At 36.2% G+C, this 16561-nt stretch overlaps 1 protein-coding gene across 2 annotated transcripts in view; it reads left to right on the forward strand.

Annotated features, from left to right (window-relative positions):
• LOC124804707 (myotubularin-related protein 13) overlaps window positions 1-13899 on the forward strand; it is a 216491-nt gene extending 202592 nt beyond the window's left edge. For both annotated transcript variants that reach the window (XM_047264966.1, XM_047264967.1), the window contains 3 exons: window positions 2018-2224; window positions 5551-5633; window positions 12655-13899. In XM_047264966.1, the coding sequence (XP_047120922.1) occupies window positions 2018-2224; window positions 5551-5633; window positions 12655-12747 (383 nt within the window). In that variant the 3' untranslated portion in view covers window positions 12748-13899. The remainder of the gene's footprint in view (window positions 1-2017; window positions 2225-5550; window positions 5634-12654) is intronic.
• The last annotated feature ends 2662 nt before the right edge of the window (window positions 13900-16561 follow it).

Genomic DNA, 16561 nt, shown 5'->3' on the forward strand with positions numbered 1-16561 from the left:
CACCACCTTCCATTGCTCAGGTTTCTGTTGTCTCTGAGAAAGATGGGGAATAGCTTAAAACTCGGAAGTCTTGTAAGAGAGGAATAGGGTACAGATCCCTGTCCCACCATCGAGATTTAGATGTTCTGTGGTTTCCGTAAGTCATTTAGACTGTCAAATATTATATTGCCTTAGATGTTGATTCCCTTCCTCATCTTTGACCAAACAAAGCTTGTGCTCTGTCTTTCAGTGCTTCGGCCCTGTCGTGATGTTAATTCCTAACTTTCCTTCTCCTCTTCCCTTTTTTTGTCATCCCTGAATGCAATGCAGATATGGCTTTTATAGGTAACAAAGAAACACATGAGGTGTGTGGCATTCATATTCTGTACTGAGGGATCTCGTGCTGTGCTGAGGGATCTGGTATGTGGAATGAAGAGAGTGGATGTGCTCTTAAGATCAGCAGTTTACAACTTATTAATGCATTATAGGGCACAGCTCAGTTGACTGCAGGCTTTGTGCTTTCGTGAACCATCCCTTCTTCGTGTGTCATTGATTACTTATCTGTAAACTGACTCCTCAGTTAGGCAATGAATTTTCCAGTTGGGCAGTGAAGAATAACTTGTGATGATGAAAATGCCTGAGAGATGATAATAAAAACAAGTAATTAGTAAAACTTTTATTGTTGGCAATTTCATAGGTTTGCCAGAAATAGTTGCTAGCTGACCTCTTTTCTGTTACCGTTGTTGTGATAGGCATTGAAAGGGGGCGAGGGGCTTGGGGATTTCAGAAGGAAATGGGAGGCAAGTAGGAGGAGACATAATATCTCCTCTGCCTAACAGGTTTGCATTTAGCAAAAAGGATAAGCATTGGATAGTAGTTTGGATTTACCGAGAATTGTGTAGTCACTCTGTCCCCGAGAAGTACACAATACCCAGCTGAAATTAAATATGGTAACAGTGCTGGTTGTGCTCACCCACCAACGTGTACACACACACACACACACACACACACACACACACACACACACACACACACACACACAGAGAGAGAGAGACAGAGACAGAGAGAGAGAGAGAATATTTCCCTCAAGTGTTCAGATTTCTGCTGATATCAAAGAAAGCACCAAGGTGGTATAATGTCATTGTAGCTGGAGATACATATAAATTTTGAAGCAAAAGGTTTCAGTGTGAAGCATTTAATGGGTGTGATGGGAGCTATTGAGGATTAATTTGTATCAGAAGTCATTCCTCTTTAGAAGTGTGGTTGTACAAGAGTGATAAGTATTAATACATTTATTTGAAACACTTCTGAAAGTACATTATGGTGAATTGTTCAGGTTGAAGCACATAACTCAGAGTCCATTTTTTCCCTGCCTCCTCCCCACCCCCATCTACACAGGCAACTGCTTTTTACAATGTGTGTGTGTGTGTGTGTGTGTGTGTGTGTGTGTGAAGCTAGTGTTGTCCTTGTGCTGTTGAGTGTGTGTGTGTGTCACACATCAATCAGCTTCAAGTGAGTGGCTGCTTTTCCTTATTTTTGTTTATTGTTACTATATCCTGGTATTTCTGTTACTGTAACAACCAATCATTTTGTTAGACAATGAAATTATATTTTGAGTAAGAGTGCTTTATTAATTCAGGGTATTTGCATTTCATATCTTTGTACCTCTGGTTCAGTGACCTTATTTGAGTTATCTATAATTTTCCTAAATTTTCAGCTTTCTTGGTCTTTCAGTTGAGTTTATGAATGTTCAACTTGTTTCCAAGATTCCCTCTCTGCTCTAGGTATCCTCATTTTACTACTCATGTCAAATGAAATCTTATCTGGGCAAATCCATTGATTTATCCTTTTAAGTTGTAAGATTATTTTTTGAATATTTCTTAAGGATGAATTTCCCCATTAAACCTTTGCTCTGTCCACTAATTTAACATTCCTTGCATTCAGTTTAGACAGTCACCAAAAGAGAACAGAAATTAGTTTATCTTTTTTTAATGAGTGTATCCTTTTATGCAAAATGTTGTCACATTTCAATTTCCAGGTGTAACCACTATTCAGACATCAAGTCAGCAGTACTACGAGCAGTTCTCCTCCAATGTAGCAGAAAATCGAACACATGAGGGATACTTGTATAAACGTGGTGCTCTGTTAAAAGGATGGAAACAGCGTTGGTTTGTTTTAGATTCAATTAAGCACCAACTGCGTTATTATGATGCTATGGAGGATTCACACTGCAAGGGTTATATTGGTAAGATAATTGTGCTGATTTTTCTGTCCCTATTTAACATCAAATACAGTCCCTTTTGTTCGATGTGCAACTTGTCAAGTAGAGAAGAAGCAGTGTTTATCCAGTTTTTGATTTTTAGTCCCATAAAATTAGACAGTGTTTTCGTCCTGTGTAGAAATAAATGAAACATTAATCTGACATTTTCAGCTCCTTTTGTACTAAATTGCAACAGCTGTGCCCATCATACTGGCCATGTATCTTACTTGCAACTTCTGTAGGGAATGGTGTGTGTTACATATTCTTACAGTAAGTTAAGAATTGTGGTTGCAAGCTTATGCTTCCTCATTTGAACTCTTAAAAATACTGACTTGTTGAAACACATTGATATGAAACTTGCCCTTTACTTCTAACTCGAAAGTTGTGAATGATTATAGGATATGAGAAATTCATTCATAAAGCACTTTTGTCACTATTTGATATACCTATATACGTGGATCACCCATGCCCCCAAAAAGGGTTGTTGTTAAAAATGGAATGTGTTAGGATGTGCAGGATAATGAATTGTAGATTGACTGTAAACCACATTAAAGAGAGCTTTATAATTTAAAGTTCGGACATATGGCTCAGATTGATAGAGCGTCTGCCATGTAAGCAGGAGATCCCGGATTCGAGTCCTGGTCGGGGCACACATTTTCATCTGTCCCTGTTGACGTATGTCAATGCCTGTAAGCAGCTAAGGGTGTGCATTTCATTGTAATTTCAGTCTACATCTTATTCTTCATGTGTACACATTTGCAGTCCTCTACCACTAGAGGGGTCCAAATTTTAACTTGTAACATGGTGGTGTCTAATGTAATTATGACGGCACATGAGAAATAGCATGCTGTAATCAAATTTAGAATTTGAAGAGTTTGTCCTCACATGGAGCACCCTATCCTTCAGTACGACAATACCAGACCATACATGAGTGCTGCAACAATCCGATACCTTGGGTTCACTCTCATTGACCATGCTCCTTACAGTCCCAGTTTGGCTCCATCTGATTTTCAGTTGTTTCCAAAAGTTAAAGAACACCTCCGAGGACTTCACTTTGATAGTGATGGTAGCAGTGCAAGCAGAAGTGAGGTTGTGGCTCCATCAACAAAGTCAAACATTCTACAGTGACGGTATCAAAAACTGGTCTCTTGTTGGGAGACTGTGTTGAGAAATAAATATGTAGACATGGGGAATAAAGATGTAGAATGTTAATAAAGATTGTTTCATTCAAAAATCTTTAAGAAATTTCACGTAAAAAATTTGGAGGTATTACTTTTCAGCATGCCCTCATATGAACAACAAATAATTGGGGAAGTTGGATGTAGGTGCTACTGTGAGGTGATTGGTGGATTGCATCAAACTGGTCAGAAGACCAATGACAAAAGAAATAAAAGAATCAGTTTGCCTATCGTTGGCCAACTTATTTTATTACATTGATTTGAAGTAGTCAAGGAATTTGTATGTAACAGATAATAAAATTAACTACAGCAAGAAACTGAAATCATGTCTGCACGACAACTCCTTCTGTCCAGTGAAGAATTCTGTGTGTGTGTGTGTGTGTGTGTGTGTGTGTGTGTGTGTGTGTGTGTGTGTGTGTGTGAGAGAGAGAGAGAGAGAGAGAGAGAGAGAGAGAGAGAGAGAGAGATTGAACGCAGTTAACTATAAATCAATGTATACTATAATGGTAAAACTGACTTGTTCCACTTCATGACTAGAGGTCACCATTGTGATCCACGAAACATGCAAATAACCCATGAAAATGTATTAATAGAGATTGTGTTCACTTCTGTGACAGATCAGTGCTAGTAGTACCATCACTAACATTAGAAACTGAACCACTCAATATGTTTCCGTGTAACAGAGTGCCTGCTTTACGTGCTGCTAAGGATGTAGCTGCTGCTGTTACACATTATCATTTCACCACCATGCTAAATGGCAGAGTCCCACTAGATCAATTCAGGAATAAATTTCCTGTTTCATTAAACATGTTACATGCTTGTTTGTGAAGATCTGGTGAGCAACTCTTAACGTATATGAAACTGAATTATGAATGTGCCATTGATTTTCTGCTCGACATTCTGTAGCTGTGTGTGTAGATGATACAATAAGCTGCTGCTTCACTCCTAGAGAATATAATGAAGTTCGAGAATTCTGAGGTCCATTCAGAAAATCAATCTACGCATTGTCTGTCAGTGATCTTGTCTGTTTTACTAGGTGTAGTCCCATAAATTGGGAGAAGCATTAAAGGTAGATAACTTAGTAATAATTGAGCAAATGTGCATTTTTTAGTATCTCTTTCATGGAAAAACTTCCTTAAGCAGGCAGTCTTCAGATGTTGAATCTCTGAACCTAAGTTGGCCTCTCCAGAAATTGTTATAGCTCTGTGTAGCAATGTTTTTAAAACTGCTTTCATCGTACACAGAATGGCCAAGTCACCGATCTGGTGCATTTAAAGTGTATAAAAACGGCAGATTTCCTTCTCCTTTTTCGTCAGTTGCGAACCTCGTTTGATGATACATGTTATTCATATGATCAGTAGCTGCTAATCAGTCAAGATGCCATGTGGCCAGTATGTGAATTTGTCAACACAATGAAAGACAGAAGGCAGATAAGTGGAGTCATATTTAAAGCAAGAGAGTGATTTTCTGTTACGAAAAAGAGAAAAACCTATGATAAAATTTACTGATTACATGTAGCTAATTTTGTGTTTAGAACTTCTGTTTTGTTGAGGTTGCTCTCACTAACATTAATGTAACAAATTCGAAATTTGTAGTAATTTGTGACAAATAAAGGTAATACACAGGGTGGTCAGAAACAGTCTGAAAAGCTTGTAAGGGTGTTGGAGGGTAGGCTGTGCTGAGAAATAATTGTTAAGAAAAAAATTCAATATGTTGTGCCATTTCCAAGTTATTTGGCATTGTAACTGAGATAAATCTCGCAACACATGTCAGTAAGCTACATCACATTGTGTGGTATCACATATATATTCTTGAAAACAGAAAAATTGTGGGTACAGTACTGGATTTTGGAAGGTATTATATTTTAAGGCTGAAACAACATAAAATTTTGATTACTAATAATGTCCTAAATAGTAAGTTTTGAGAATGAGGGATTTCAGTTAAGCTATGTCAGTCTTCCAACAAACAAGCTCTGGTGGGGTTAAATTTCGACGAGCACAAAAGAAAAACTGGAAGTCTGCTTATAAATAGTAATTTTTTATGTATAATAATCTCTAAAATATAAGAACTTATTTGTGATGCTAATGTTAATTATAGTTCTGTTCTTAATCTTTTCATTCATATTTGTTATAGACTTGGCAGAAGTTGTCTCAGTAACACCTGCAGCTCCTACTCCTGGTCCGCCCAAGAAGACTGATGACAAATCATTTTTTGATGTGAGTTAATTGACATGAAGGTCCTTTTATTTTTTAGTTGAAAATATTTGTTCTAAATTCTACCATTATTTGCTGCTTATCCACTTCTTAATGCTGCGCAAGTTAAAATAAGTATTAGGGAGTGCATAAGTTTGTAGCATTTTTTCCATAAGTTTAATGAACATAACATACACAAATAACACCGAGTTTAGTTGTCAGTAATATATTCTTCACTATTTACAACAATCTGCCAGTGCTTGGGTAACTTTTTGATTCTGGAACTGTAGAAATCCCGTAATTTTGAGATGAAGAACTCATCGAGCCATTTTGAAATGCATCTTCATCGGAAAGAAAGTTCCATGAAGATTGTTTGATAAAGAGCAGAAAAGATTGAAAATCTGAGGGTGTAAAACCAGGTGGTAAGGTGGGAGTGGAATGGCTTCCCAACCGAAATCCTTTATATTGGTCTTTATTAGTTCTTTATTAGTCTGGCAGAATACAGGTGAGCATTGTTGTAGAGTAGCTTCACTTCACTCAGTCTTCCTAGTCTTTGTTCTTGAATTGCGTCTACAAGACGTCTCAGTTGCTGACAATAAATGCAAGCAGTTATTTGTTTTGTAAATAAAACTGCCTTTTCTTGCTGCCACTTAATTTATTTATCCCAGATGCATTTCGTCTTTTTCTTATTCTAAGACATCATCAGTAGGATATATAATGATACAGTTTTGTTGGTTTTAGATTATTAAACAGTTCACGTTGCAATTTTTTGTGTCAAAAAAGTAATTACTTACGATTTGCTGATCTTCGTTTCCTCTCATTTGGTCTGGAGGTCGCACTACCACTTTATTACTGACATATAACCACAACTTTGCATTCTGACTTCCTTCACAATGTTCACCATGTTTCTCTTTCTTTTCGTGGTGTACTGTTGTTCTTTTGCCACTCGATATAACTATTTCATTGCACACTGCTTTTCACAATGTAAATATTGCATCTCCATTACGCGTTTCCTCCTCTTTGGCGTGTTTACCTACTTGTTGCTATCTTAATGAAGTATATGTATAAGACTTACTTCTATTCATGCTGTGCATCCCTTGTGTGTGTATGAGAGAGAGAGAGAGAGAGAGAGCTGAGGACCATTCCAGGCATTTCCATGTGGTCTCTTCCAGAAATTCAGAAGACTTCATCTGAACATCCGTAAAACCATACAACACATAAAATTCAACAACATATGCAAATGTAACAATCTTGTACCTAAATATATCAATGTAAAGATTAAAAACAGTTCACCCAGCGCCCAAAAAGAAACGCAGGCTGCTCAAAAAATGTGGTTAAAATATGAAATTAAATCCCTGTAATCTAAATAACAAGAGCTAAATTACGTGTTGTATAAGACACTTTCACAACTCGCACACACAATTAATAATATGACAGTTTTCTCCCATCTGGTCAACAAGGTCGCAAAGCACACAAAAGCTGCTATACAAAGAATGGTAACAGTTCATGGAAGAAAGATCAACCAACTCAAAAAACTCCAGTCACAACACAATACCTTTACACACAGCCAAGAAACACACACACACACACACACACACACACACACACACACACACACACAAATTCTACCCAAGATTAGTGAACCTTACTGACACGCAGCTAAACAGTAAAGAAAGACAGCTGTTGGAGAAAGGATTAAAATACAATGTAAATTCAGAAATAGATGAAGATTACTTAGAAAATTTAATTATAGGAGCAGAAAGTGTTTTGTCAAAGGAGGATAGGAATGAAAACAGCAGTGTCAACATTGGACTAACTAGAAAACTAGTAAAAAAAATCCAGAATATAATAACCAGTTTAAAAACACAACACAAAAACACAGAATCTGCAACACTCAGAAAACTTAGGAGAAAACTTCAAAATTAAAATGTCATCATTTCAAAAGCAGATAAGGGGAACACAGTAGTACTGACAGACGAAGAACCATACATTGAAAAAACACAAGAATTGGTCTCACGAAATAACATTACAAAATTAAAATTGGACCCAACAAACAGATTCCACACAAAAGTACAAAAACTCTCTGAAAAATATTGACATCGTACTGGATAACACAGAGAAAAGAAAGTTGACTCAGATCAATCCCACTGCACCTGTCCTCTGAAGCCAACCAAAAATCCACAAACCAAATCTTCCTGTTAGGCCAATACTGGATTTCAGAAAATCCCCCACTTAATAGATTGCAGGATATGTGTTAAAATTACTGTCTGAAAATTTCAAAAAAATTTCAAAGTACAAGAAGACCACTACACAGCTAATACAACAAATAAGATATAAAAATCACAGACATTTGATGTAGAGAGCATGTTTTCCAACATACCAGTACCAGAAACAATAGAAATCATAGATCAGAACCAAAAAACTTAGTCAACTCCCTGATAAACATATTAATGAAATACACACATTAATAAAGCTCATAACAGAACAGAATTACTTCCAATTCAGTAATGAATTTTATTTACAAGAAGATGGATTACCAGTGAGATCCCCAGTTTCAGGAGCCCTAGCAAATATTTTTGTAAACCACATTGAACAGATCATTTAAAAAAAAAAACAGTAGCAGAAGAATGCGACATATTATACTGGTTCAGGAATAGGGACGACATCCTTTGCTTAGTAGATGAACCACAAACAAAAATTGAAAAACTGCATACCGACATCAAAAAATACATAAAAATATAAAATTCACAATTGAAAGAGAACAGAATAACCAAATTAACTTTCTGGATATAACAATCAAAAACCAAAGCAATAAGCATATGTTTGAAACTTACCGTAAACCAACAGCAACGGACATTATCAACACATGCTGCATAGACTCAACATAGTTCCACTCACCAAAGAAAGCTACTAAAAAGAACTGGACATAATAATGTAGATAGCACAAAATAATGGCTACAATAATAACATAGTCACAAAGTTAAACAACAAAATTAAAAGTAAAATAAAAGCAGATAGCACCAAACCACAGACAACAACACAACAGAACCAAACACAAACATGCAATCCTATAACAACTTCGCACGATAATCAGAAAAAGATGAGAGAACACAAGATGGTATGCAGATGGTATACAGTGACATACAAGCACAAACTCACCCATAAAATCACCAACATTTTCAAAAGACAGGGAATAAACATAGCATACACAACAGACAATTCTGTACAAAAATACACCCCAAAATCGACAAAAAACAGGGACATATACCAGAAAGCACAGTGTAACACTTGTGAAGGTAGATACAATGGACAAACAGAACATTTGATATCAGATACAAAGAATACATGAGAGGCTGGAAGTCTGGGACAAACCACTCCACATTTGCAGAACACCTAAGAGAACATGATCACAAACCAACCACTAGAGAAGATGACATGAAAATAATTAGAATGAACAATAAAAAACACCTCCTAACTCTACAAAAAAATCACCACATACAGAAAACCAAAGTAGAAAGAAAAACCCTGTTGAATGATCAAGTACACATGCCAAGCAATTCATTATTTACACTTATAAATAAAATAATAGAATAATTATATATAAAATCAAAGATGAGGTGACTTACCGAACGAAAGCGCTGGCAGGTCGATAGACACACAAACATACACACAAAATTCAAGCTTTCGCAACAAACTGTTGCCTCATCAGGAAAGAGGGAAGGAGAGGGGAAGACGAAAGGAAGTGGGTTTTAAGGGAGAGGGTAAGGAGTCATTCCAATCCCGGGAGCGGAAAGACTTACCTTAGGGGGAAAAAAGGACAGGTTACACTCGCACACACGCACATATCCATCCACACATACAGACACAAGCAGACATATTTCAGGCATGTTTGCGGAGGGAATGTAAATAAGACTTAATGGGGTCGTTGTGGGGGTGTTGTGAGGGTGACATGGTATTAGAAGGTGGAAAGTGTAACATGAGGTGAAATGAAAATGAAAATAAAAATATATGGGGAGAGATAAAGGTGAACCGGAAAGTAACTGGAGATCTGGAATGAAAAAAGGCGAAAAGGTGTTGGTTACAGCTGGGCTATGTTGGACTTGGGTTGGTAGACAACGATGTGCATAAAGGTTAGGTGGTTGTGTTGCCGCCAAAGCACGTTAAAGGACGGAGAAATTCGGGAAAATTTCGAAAAAACTGCGTGTAGTATATTAGGAGGAGTGGTATTGTGGTGGCAGATTATGAAAATGAGGCTAACAATTGTCTGACGAAGAAATAATGACGTTAAAACCTGTGGGAAGCGGCTAAAAATTTTTAGTGATGTGGGAAAAACGGAAATGGAAATAAAGCGAAAGTTATTAGAACTGGCCAAAATGGTTGTTTAAAAGGTGAAAGAAGCTGTTTGTGAACTAGAAACGGTGGATATTATAGCGGCGGTAGTGCTGAAAGCGGCAAAAAAATTTTTGGTTATGGTTTGGAAGTGGGTTACATATTATTGAGTATATATATAGGCGGGATAAAATAGTATAGCAGATTACGGTGAAAAGGAGAAGGTGAATACAAAGTGAAACTACTGGCAAAAACAGATAGAGGAAAATAAGACGACAGAAAAGATTTCGAAATGCAACAGTGACAATAACAAACGTAATTGTTGGATTCAAATTAATGATATCAATATAATAGAAGGAAACATTCCACGTGGGAAAAATTATATATAAAATCAAAGATGAGGTGACTTGCCGAACGAAAGCGCTGGCAGGTCGATAGACACACAAACAAACACAAACATACACACAAAATTCAAGCTTTCGCAACAAACTGTTGCCTCATCAGGAAAGAGGGAAGGAGAGGGGAAGACGAAAGGAAGTGGGTTTTAAGGGAGAGGGTAAGGAGTCATTCCAATCCCGGGAGCGGAAAGACTTACCTTAGGGGGAAAAAAGGACAGGTATACACTCGCACACACGCACATATCCATCCACACATACAGACACAAGCAGACATATGTCTGCTTGTGTCTGTATGTGTGGATGGATATGTGCGTGTGTGCGAGTGTATACCTGTCCTTTTTTCCCCCTAAGGTAAGTCTTTCCGCTCCCGGGATTGGAATGACTCCTTACCCTCTCCCTTAAAACCCACTTCCTTTCGTCTTCCCCTCTCCTTCCCTCTTTCCTGATGAGGCAACAGTTTGTTGCGAAAGCTTGAATTTTGTGTGTATGTTTGTGTGTCTATCGACCTGCCAGCGCTTTCGTTCGGTAAGTCACCTCATCTTTGATTTTATATATAATTTTTCCCACGTGGAATGTTTCCTTCTATTATATAAAATAATAGAATAATGCGCCCAAAGAGGATTTATATAATAATACTATTTAATATACTACTACTACTACTACTAATAATAATAATAATAATAATAATAATAATACCACTCAATATATTTTCACTCACTTATCCATGAACCCTTCCACGGAATATTAAAATGAGAAATCAAATCAGCTGTCACCAAAACTTTCAACCACTCGTTAACAGCTAGTACAGCATCATACAATTCAAACCACCAACCCCCCCCCCCCCCCCCTCCCCAAAAAAAAGACCCTCTCTCTCTCTCTCTCTCTCTCTCTCTCTCTCTCTCTCTCCCTCTTTTACACACACAAGGTATAAATGTCATGAGTAGAAGTAAGTCTTGTTAGGTTGCAACAAGTAGGTAAACATGCCAAAGAGACGCAAACATGTAATGGAATTGCAATAATTACATTGTTAAAAGCAGTGTGTGACAAAATAGTTATATTGAGTGGCAAAAGAACAATGATACACCACAAAAAGAAAGAGAAACATGGTGAACAGTGTGAAGGAGGTCAGAATGTAAAGTCGTGCTTATATGTCAGTAATAAAGTGGTAGTGCGACCTCCAGACCAGTTGGGAGGAAACAAAGGCCAGCAAATTGTAAGCCATTAATTTTTGGCATAAAAAATCATGACACGAACTGTTTAATAATCTAATACTAACAAAACTGTATCATTATAGATCCCACTGATGATGCCTTAGAAAACGAAAAAGGCGAAATGCATCTGGGATAAATAAAGTTGCAGCAGGAAAAGACGGTTTTATTTACAAAACAAGTATTTCTATGATTGCTGCGGAGGATGGCCATGCAAACAAACTTATAAGCAGTTACGGTTACACCTCGGGGAAGCCGTTCATAGTGTACCACACTGTCGCTGTTCCATCAGATGCATAACATTATCTTTTGTGGATGCGCACAGGTCTTTATACGGGGAGTTGCTGCTTTGTTTGGGCTCAGCCACTCTTTTCTTTTCCTTACATTAGCATAAAGAGACCATTTCTCACCACCAGTAATGATACAGGATAGGAATGGTTGATATTGTTCATGAACCAATTGATGCCGAACACGCAGACATGGACATATGGCCACCCACGGATTTTTGTGATTTTGATTAGAGCATGCAGTATCCATACGCCTGATTTTTGAACCTTCCCTATTGCATGCAAATGTTACATGATGGTGGATTAATCACAGTTCATAATACTTGCCAGTTATTGAGTACACTGATGTGGATCATTGTGGATTAATGCGTTTCAATGATCTTCATCAAACTCTGAAGGTCTTCCTGAACACGGATAGTCACTAATGCTAAAATGATCCTCCTTAAAATGAGAAAACCATTTTCTTGCCATGCTCTGTCCAGTGGCACTATCCCCACACACAGCACAAATGTCTCGGCCTGCCTTCACTGCTGTCACTCATCCATTGAACTCAAACAGAAGAGTATGTCAGAAATATTCTGATTTTTCCTCTTGGCTTTTCATTTACTAGTGCCAGCAGCTCCACTCACTGTCTCCAAATGACAAAATAACAATATTTAAACTCAAATAGCAACAGTTGACTACAAATAAAAATGACAATCGTAAATAAACCCGTAGAAACTAGAATACCAATATGCAAAACAAAAATGATACAAACTTGTGCACCGACCTAATTGTGTATCTAAAATAATTGTATCTGAATTTTAAATCTCTTCCTTTTCAGTTGAGAACCAACCGAAGGACATACAATTTTTGTGCAAGTGATGCAGCTACAGCACAAGAATGGATTGAAAAAATTCAGGCCTGCCTTCAGTGAAACTCGAGCAAATCTCACTAAACTTAACATTTGCTGTGATTTAAATTGATATTACTGTTGTTCTGTTTTGCTTTTCTCAGAGCTTACGTTCTCGTGTGAGCTTACTTGTGCTCATTTTTGTATATTTGATGTATTATACTGTGAATAATGGCATAATTTTTCAGAAAACTTCATAAAATCCTAAAGATAATTGCATACTGTTTATTGTTAGAATTATGTTCAGCACTGAAATACAGTTTTCTGCCGATAATTAGGATGAACAAACTTTGTGTAGTGCACAATATGTGTAACAGCTCTAAATGCATGCAGAAACAATATGCAAGTAATGTATAACATTGTGTTGTGACATTGTGATTTTATTTGTTTTGCGAAAGCAAAAAGTTAGTTGCTAAATGTGTGTGTATATCTTGAACCAGTTGTAGCTGCTTTTGACAAAAAAAATAGTGGGGGACCATAAATGAAGAATTCTGTTTGTCAGATTTTAGATTTTTTTAAAGTATTTGTACATACAAAGTATGTTTTGTGATAGCTTGAAATCCAGCAGGAATGCTTATTAGAATTTTAAAATAAGAAAATAATGTTTATTGATAGTTGAAGCAAAATTGTTTATTTTACAGAGTATGCAGTTGTGAAGAGTGAATTTACAGTTGTGTTTCTTACATTTAAGTAGCATTGTATAGGAAAGAAGTTGAATTCAACTGCCAAAAGTGTGTGTGTGTGTGTGTGTGTGTGTGTGTGTGTGTGTGTCCATGCGCATATCAGATATCTGTGAAATAAATGCTGCATGTCTACCGGCAGTGGATAGCAATGTCGTGATTATTGTACTGTAGATAACTGTGCACAAAGTATAGTTTTTATCTGAAACTAATTCCTGTAAACAATCAGTGGCAGTTTAGGAAAGGTCTAGTGAATGCCACATAGAGACCCTCAGTAGACTCTAGAGTTTACAGTGAATATGACTAAAGTGTTGTGTGTGACTCCTTGTGAGTTATTGAATGCTTCCTCTTTTGCTCTGAAGAGCATTTTAAAAAAAAGACTGCCTTTACTCAGCAGTGGTGGAGATTGTTAAAAATTATATTAGCTCTGCTAGTATTAGGTATCTGGATCAGTCAGTGCTCTTTTCATCTATTTTCTTTGATATGTTTAGAGATGCGTGTTTTTTTTTTTTTTTTTTTTTTTTTTTTTTTTTTTTTTTTTTTTTTTTTTTTTTTTTAAACTAGTTCCCTATGTTATGTGCTAGAGCAAAGGCCGGAATATATTTGACAAATAGGGCTGTTGTCTAAAAGTTCTGCATTTCTCCCACCTCTTTTCAGTATTGAACACTTTTCTTTCCACTTAACAATTGCCTGTGGTAATGAGGCATATTTTACTTATGAGAATCTCATAAGAGGCACTATTTCTAAAATTGTTATATTTATTATCCATGATAATATTTATAAAAGTTGTATTTCTAATGCTTGTTATTGTTTTGTTATCTATGCAAAATGCACTATTGTGATTGTTCTGACATAAAATTGATGTTTCTCTGTACACATTTTGCAATATTTGTTTAATTATCTGTCATTGTGATAGTGGTGATAATGTAACTCATAAAATAGTGTGCTGATGTTTCAATACAACCCCTTATAAAGACATACTCCGGCCATTTTTGGATAATTACAAAATATGTTGAAAAATCATTTAAATTACATTTTGTATTGCTACCGTTTTGTAACGTTAACTGTTATGTGCATTGTGTCAAATAATGCAACTGCAGAATATGAAATCTATCACTTGTTTTCGTGGTTTCACACTATCTGTTACAAATACTGTTTATTATTTGTTTGACACCAACTGCTTCTGTTTTCCATTATTTATAGATGCTTAGCATTTGCTAATATTTAACTTGCAGAGTTAACGATCTCCAGGTATGTGGTTAAAGTGAGAATGATTGACTGATAAATATTTTTCAACTTGTAAATTGGTCCTTAGTGCAATTAAACATTTTAAGTACCTCATATTGTAAATTGCCAGTGATATTGCTGTTTACATCATATGAAATGTTCATTATGGAGCACATCACTGATATCTTCCTAAAGAGTTGGGGAAGGGGGACATAATCATTGTTAATAGAAACTGATGGTACAAAACTACCTTAATTTTCAGTGAATTGTGAACATAATTGGCTCATATATTGTTTTATTGTTGTAGCATAAAACATTTAACAAAAGTTGCATTGTCTATGTGAGACTGCTTGAGTAGTGCTTATGCAGCTTGTTAATGGCTGTCTGTTATCGTAATATTCATACTAAAACTCTAAATAATCACATTTATTTTCACATTTTCTGCACTCGGACATGGTAATCCTTATTTGACTTTACAATTTTCTTCCACATATTAAAATACATAAAGTTCCTATGTATTATTGTATTGCTACTTGATTCCCCTTGTTCCGTTTCAGTTTTTTAAATATACGACAGCACTAAAATGTGTAAGTATTATGTTTTGATATGGGTAACAATATTTATGAATGCAAGAATTCATTTGAAATTGTGAAAATGTTAAGGCTTGATGTTATATGAGAACAGTTTATGTAATATTTACTGCCAGAAAGTGTGATGAAAGGAGGGGCCAATTTCAGTTTCATGGCTGCTGGAGAAAATACATCTCTCTCTCTCTCTCTCTCTCTCTCTCTCTCTCTCTCTCTCCCCCCCCCCCCTCCCCCCTCCCCCTCTCCCCTCCATCCCTCCCCCTCTTCTCCAACATTTTTTATCATTCAACATTGTACCTGTAACTCAAATATTTTATATTATAGTTGAGACAGAAAACAAGAGTAGTGGCTTCTGTACCCTTTCTTAAGGGAAAAACCTATTTTATTGTTCACATAAATTGGTTGTAGAATACAATTGTTCTTTAGCCTTTGAAAAGAGGGTACCACTTTATTCACTTAGGTACAGCTTAAAAGTTAGTACTGAGCTCAAAGTGAACACATGTGAATTTTGTGGTGCATTTTTATATTCAGGGACAGGAATTTCTTACAGTGAACAATATTTGTTTGTTCGTTACTACTGCGATAATAAACAGGAAAGTTTCCTATATTTTTAAAGAGTTTTCTGCTCTTACAGCACTGTAGTCAATTTTATTTGTAAATACAGAGTAGCATTTTACAACTACATTTTAAAATGAAAATGCACATACTAACCCCATTAAGTGCATTAAAGAGAGAAAGGTAGAAGTATTGTGTCTGTAAATCTGTTTACCCTTCGTTTGCATTCTTCTCATAGCTTTGTAGTGTTCTTCTGCAATGCCACATGGTGTTTCACATCATGGTGCATCTGATGATCATTGCATTTCTTTACCATGTTGCTCATTATCATATTCATAGAGTATTATTGAGGCAAATTATTCAGTGAGTGTGAAATATCTTCTCTCTCGAAACTCAATCCCACTGTTTCCTAGTCAGTAACAACTAAAACTGGCCCTCAGTCCTCTTTTCAAGCCATAAATTTGATAATTTACCTTTGCAGGAAGGGGTCCTTTTCAATTTTAATTCTGTTACAGGCAAACTGAATAACTATTAAAGGATTATTTGATAATTATGGTATCTTTATGTTGTTACGCATTGTAAACATTATATTGAGAATGAAACACATTGTGTGACCACTTTGTGTAATAAGTAAGGGTTTCAGAGAGATTGAATTGGGGGGGGGGGGGGACACAAGACACATGTAAAAGACGATCCAGTTTCTAAAAAAATATAATACGTATTCATGTTGATTGAAGACATGGTGAAAATTCTCCATGAAAACATCCTTAATGTTTTAATGTCTTCTCT

This window comes from Schistocerca piceifrons, chromosome 7 (genome assembly GCF_021461385.2).
Source record: "Schistocerca piceifrons isolate TAMUIC-IGC-003096 chromosome 7, iqSchPice1.1, whole genome shotgun sequence".
Classification (NCBI taxonomy): domain Eukaryota; kingdom Metazoa; phylum Arthropoda; class Insecta; order Orthoptera; family Acrididae; genus Schistocerca; species Schistocerca piceifrons.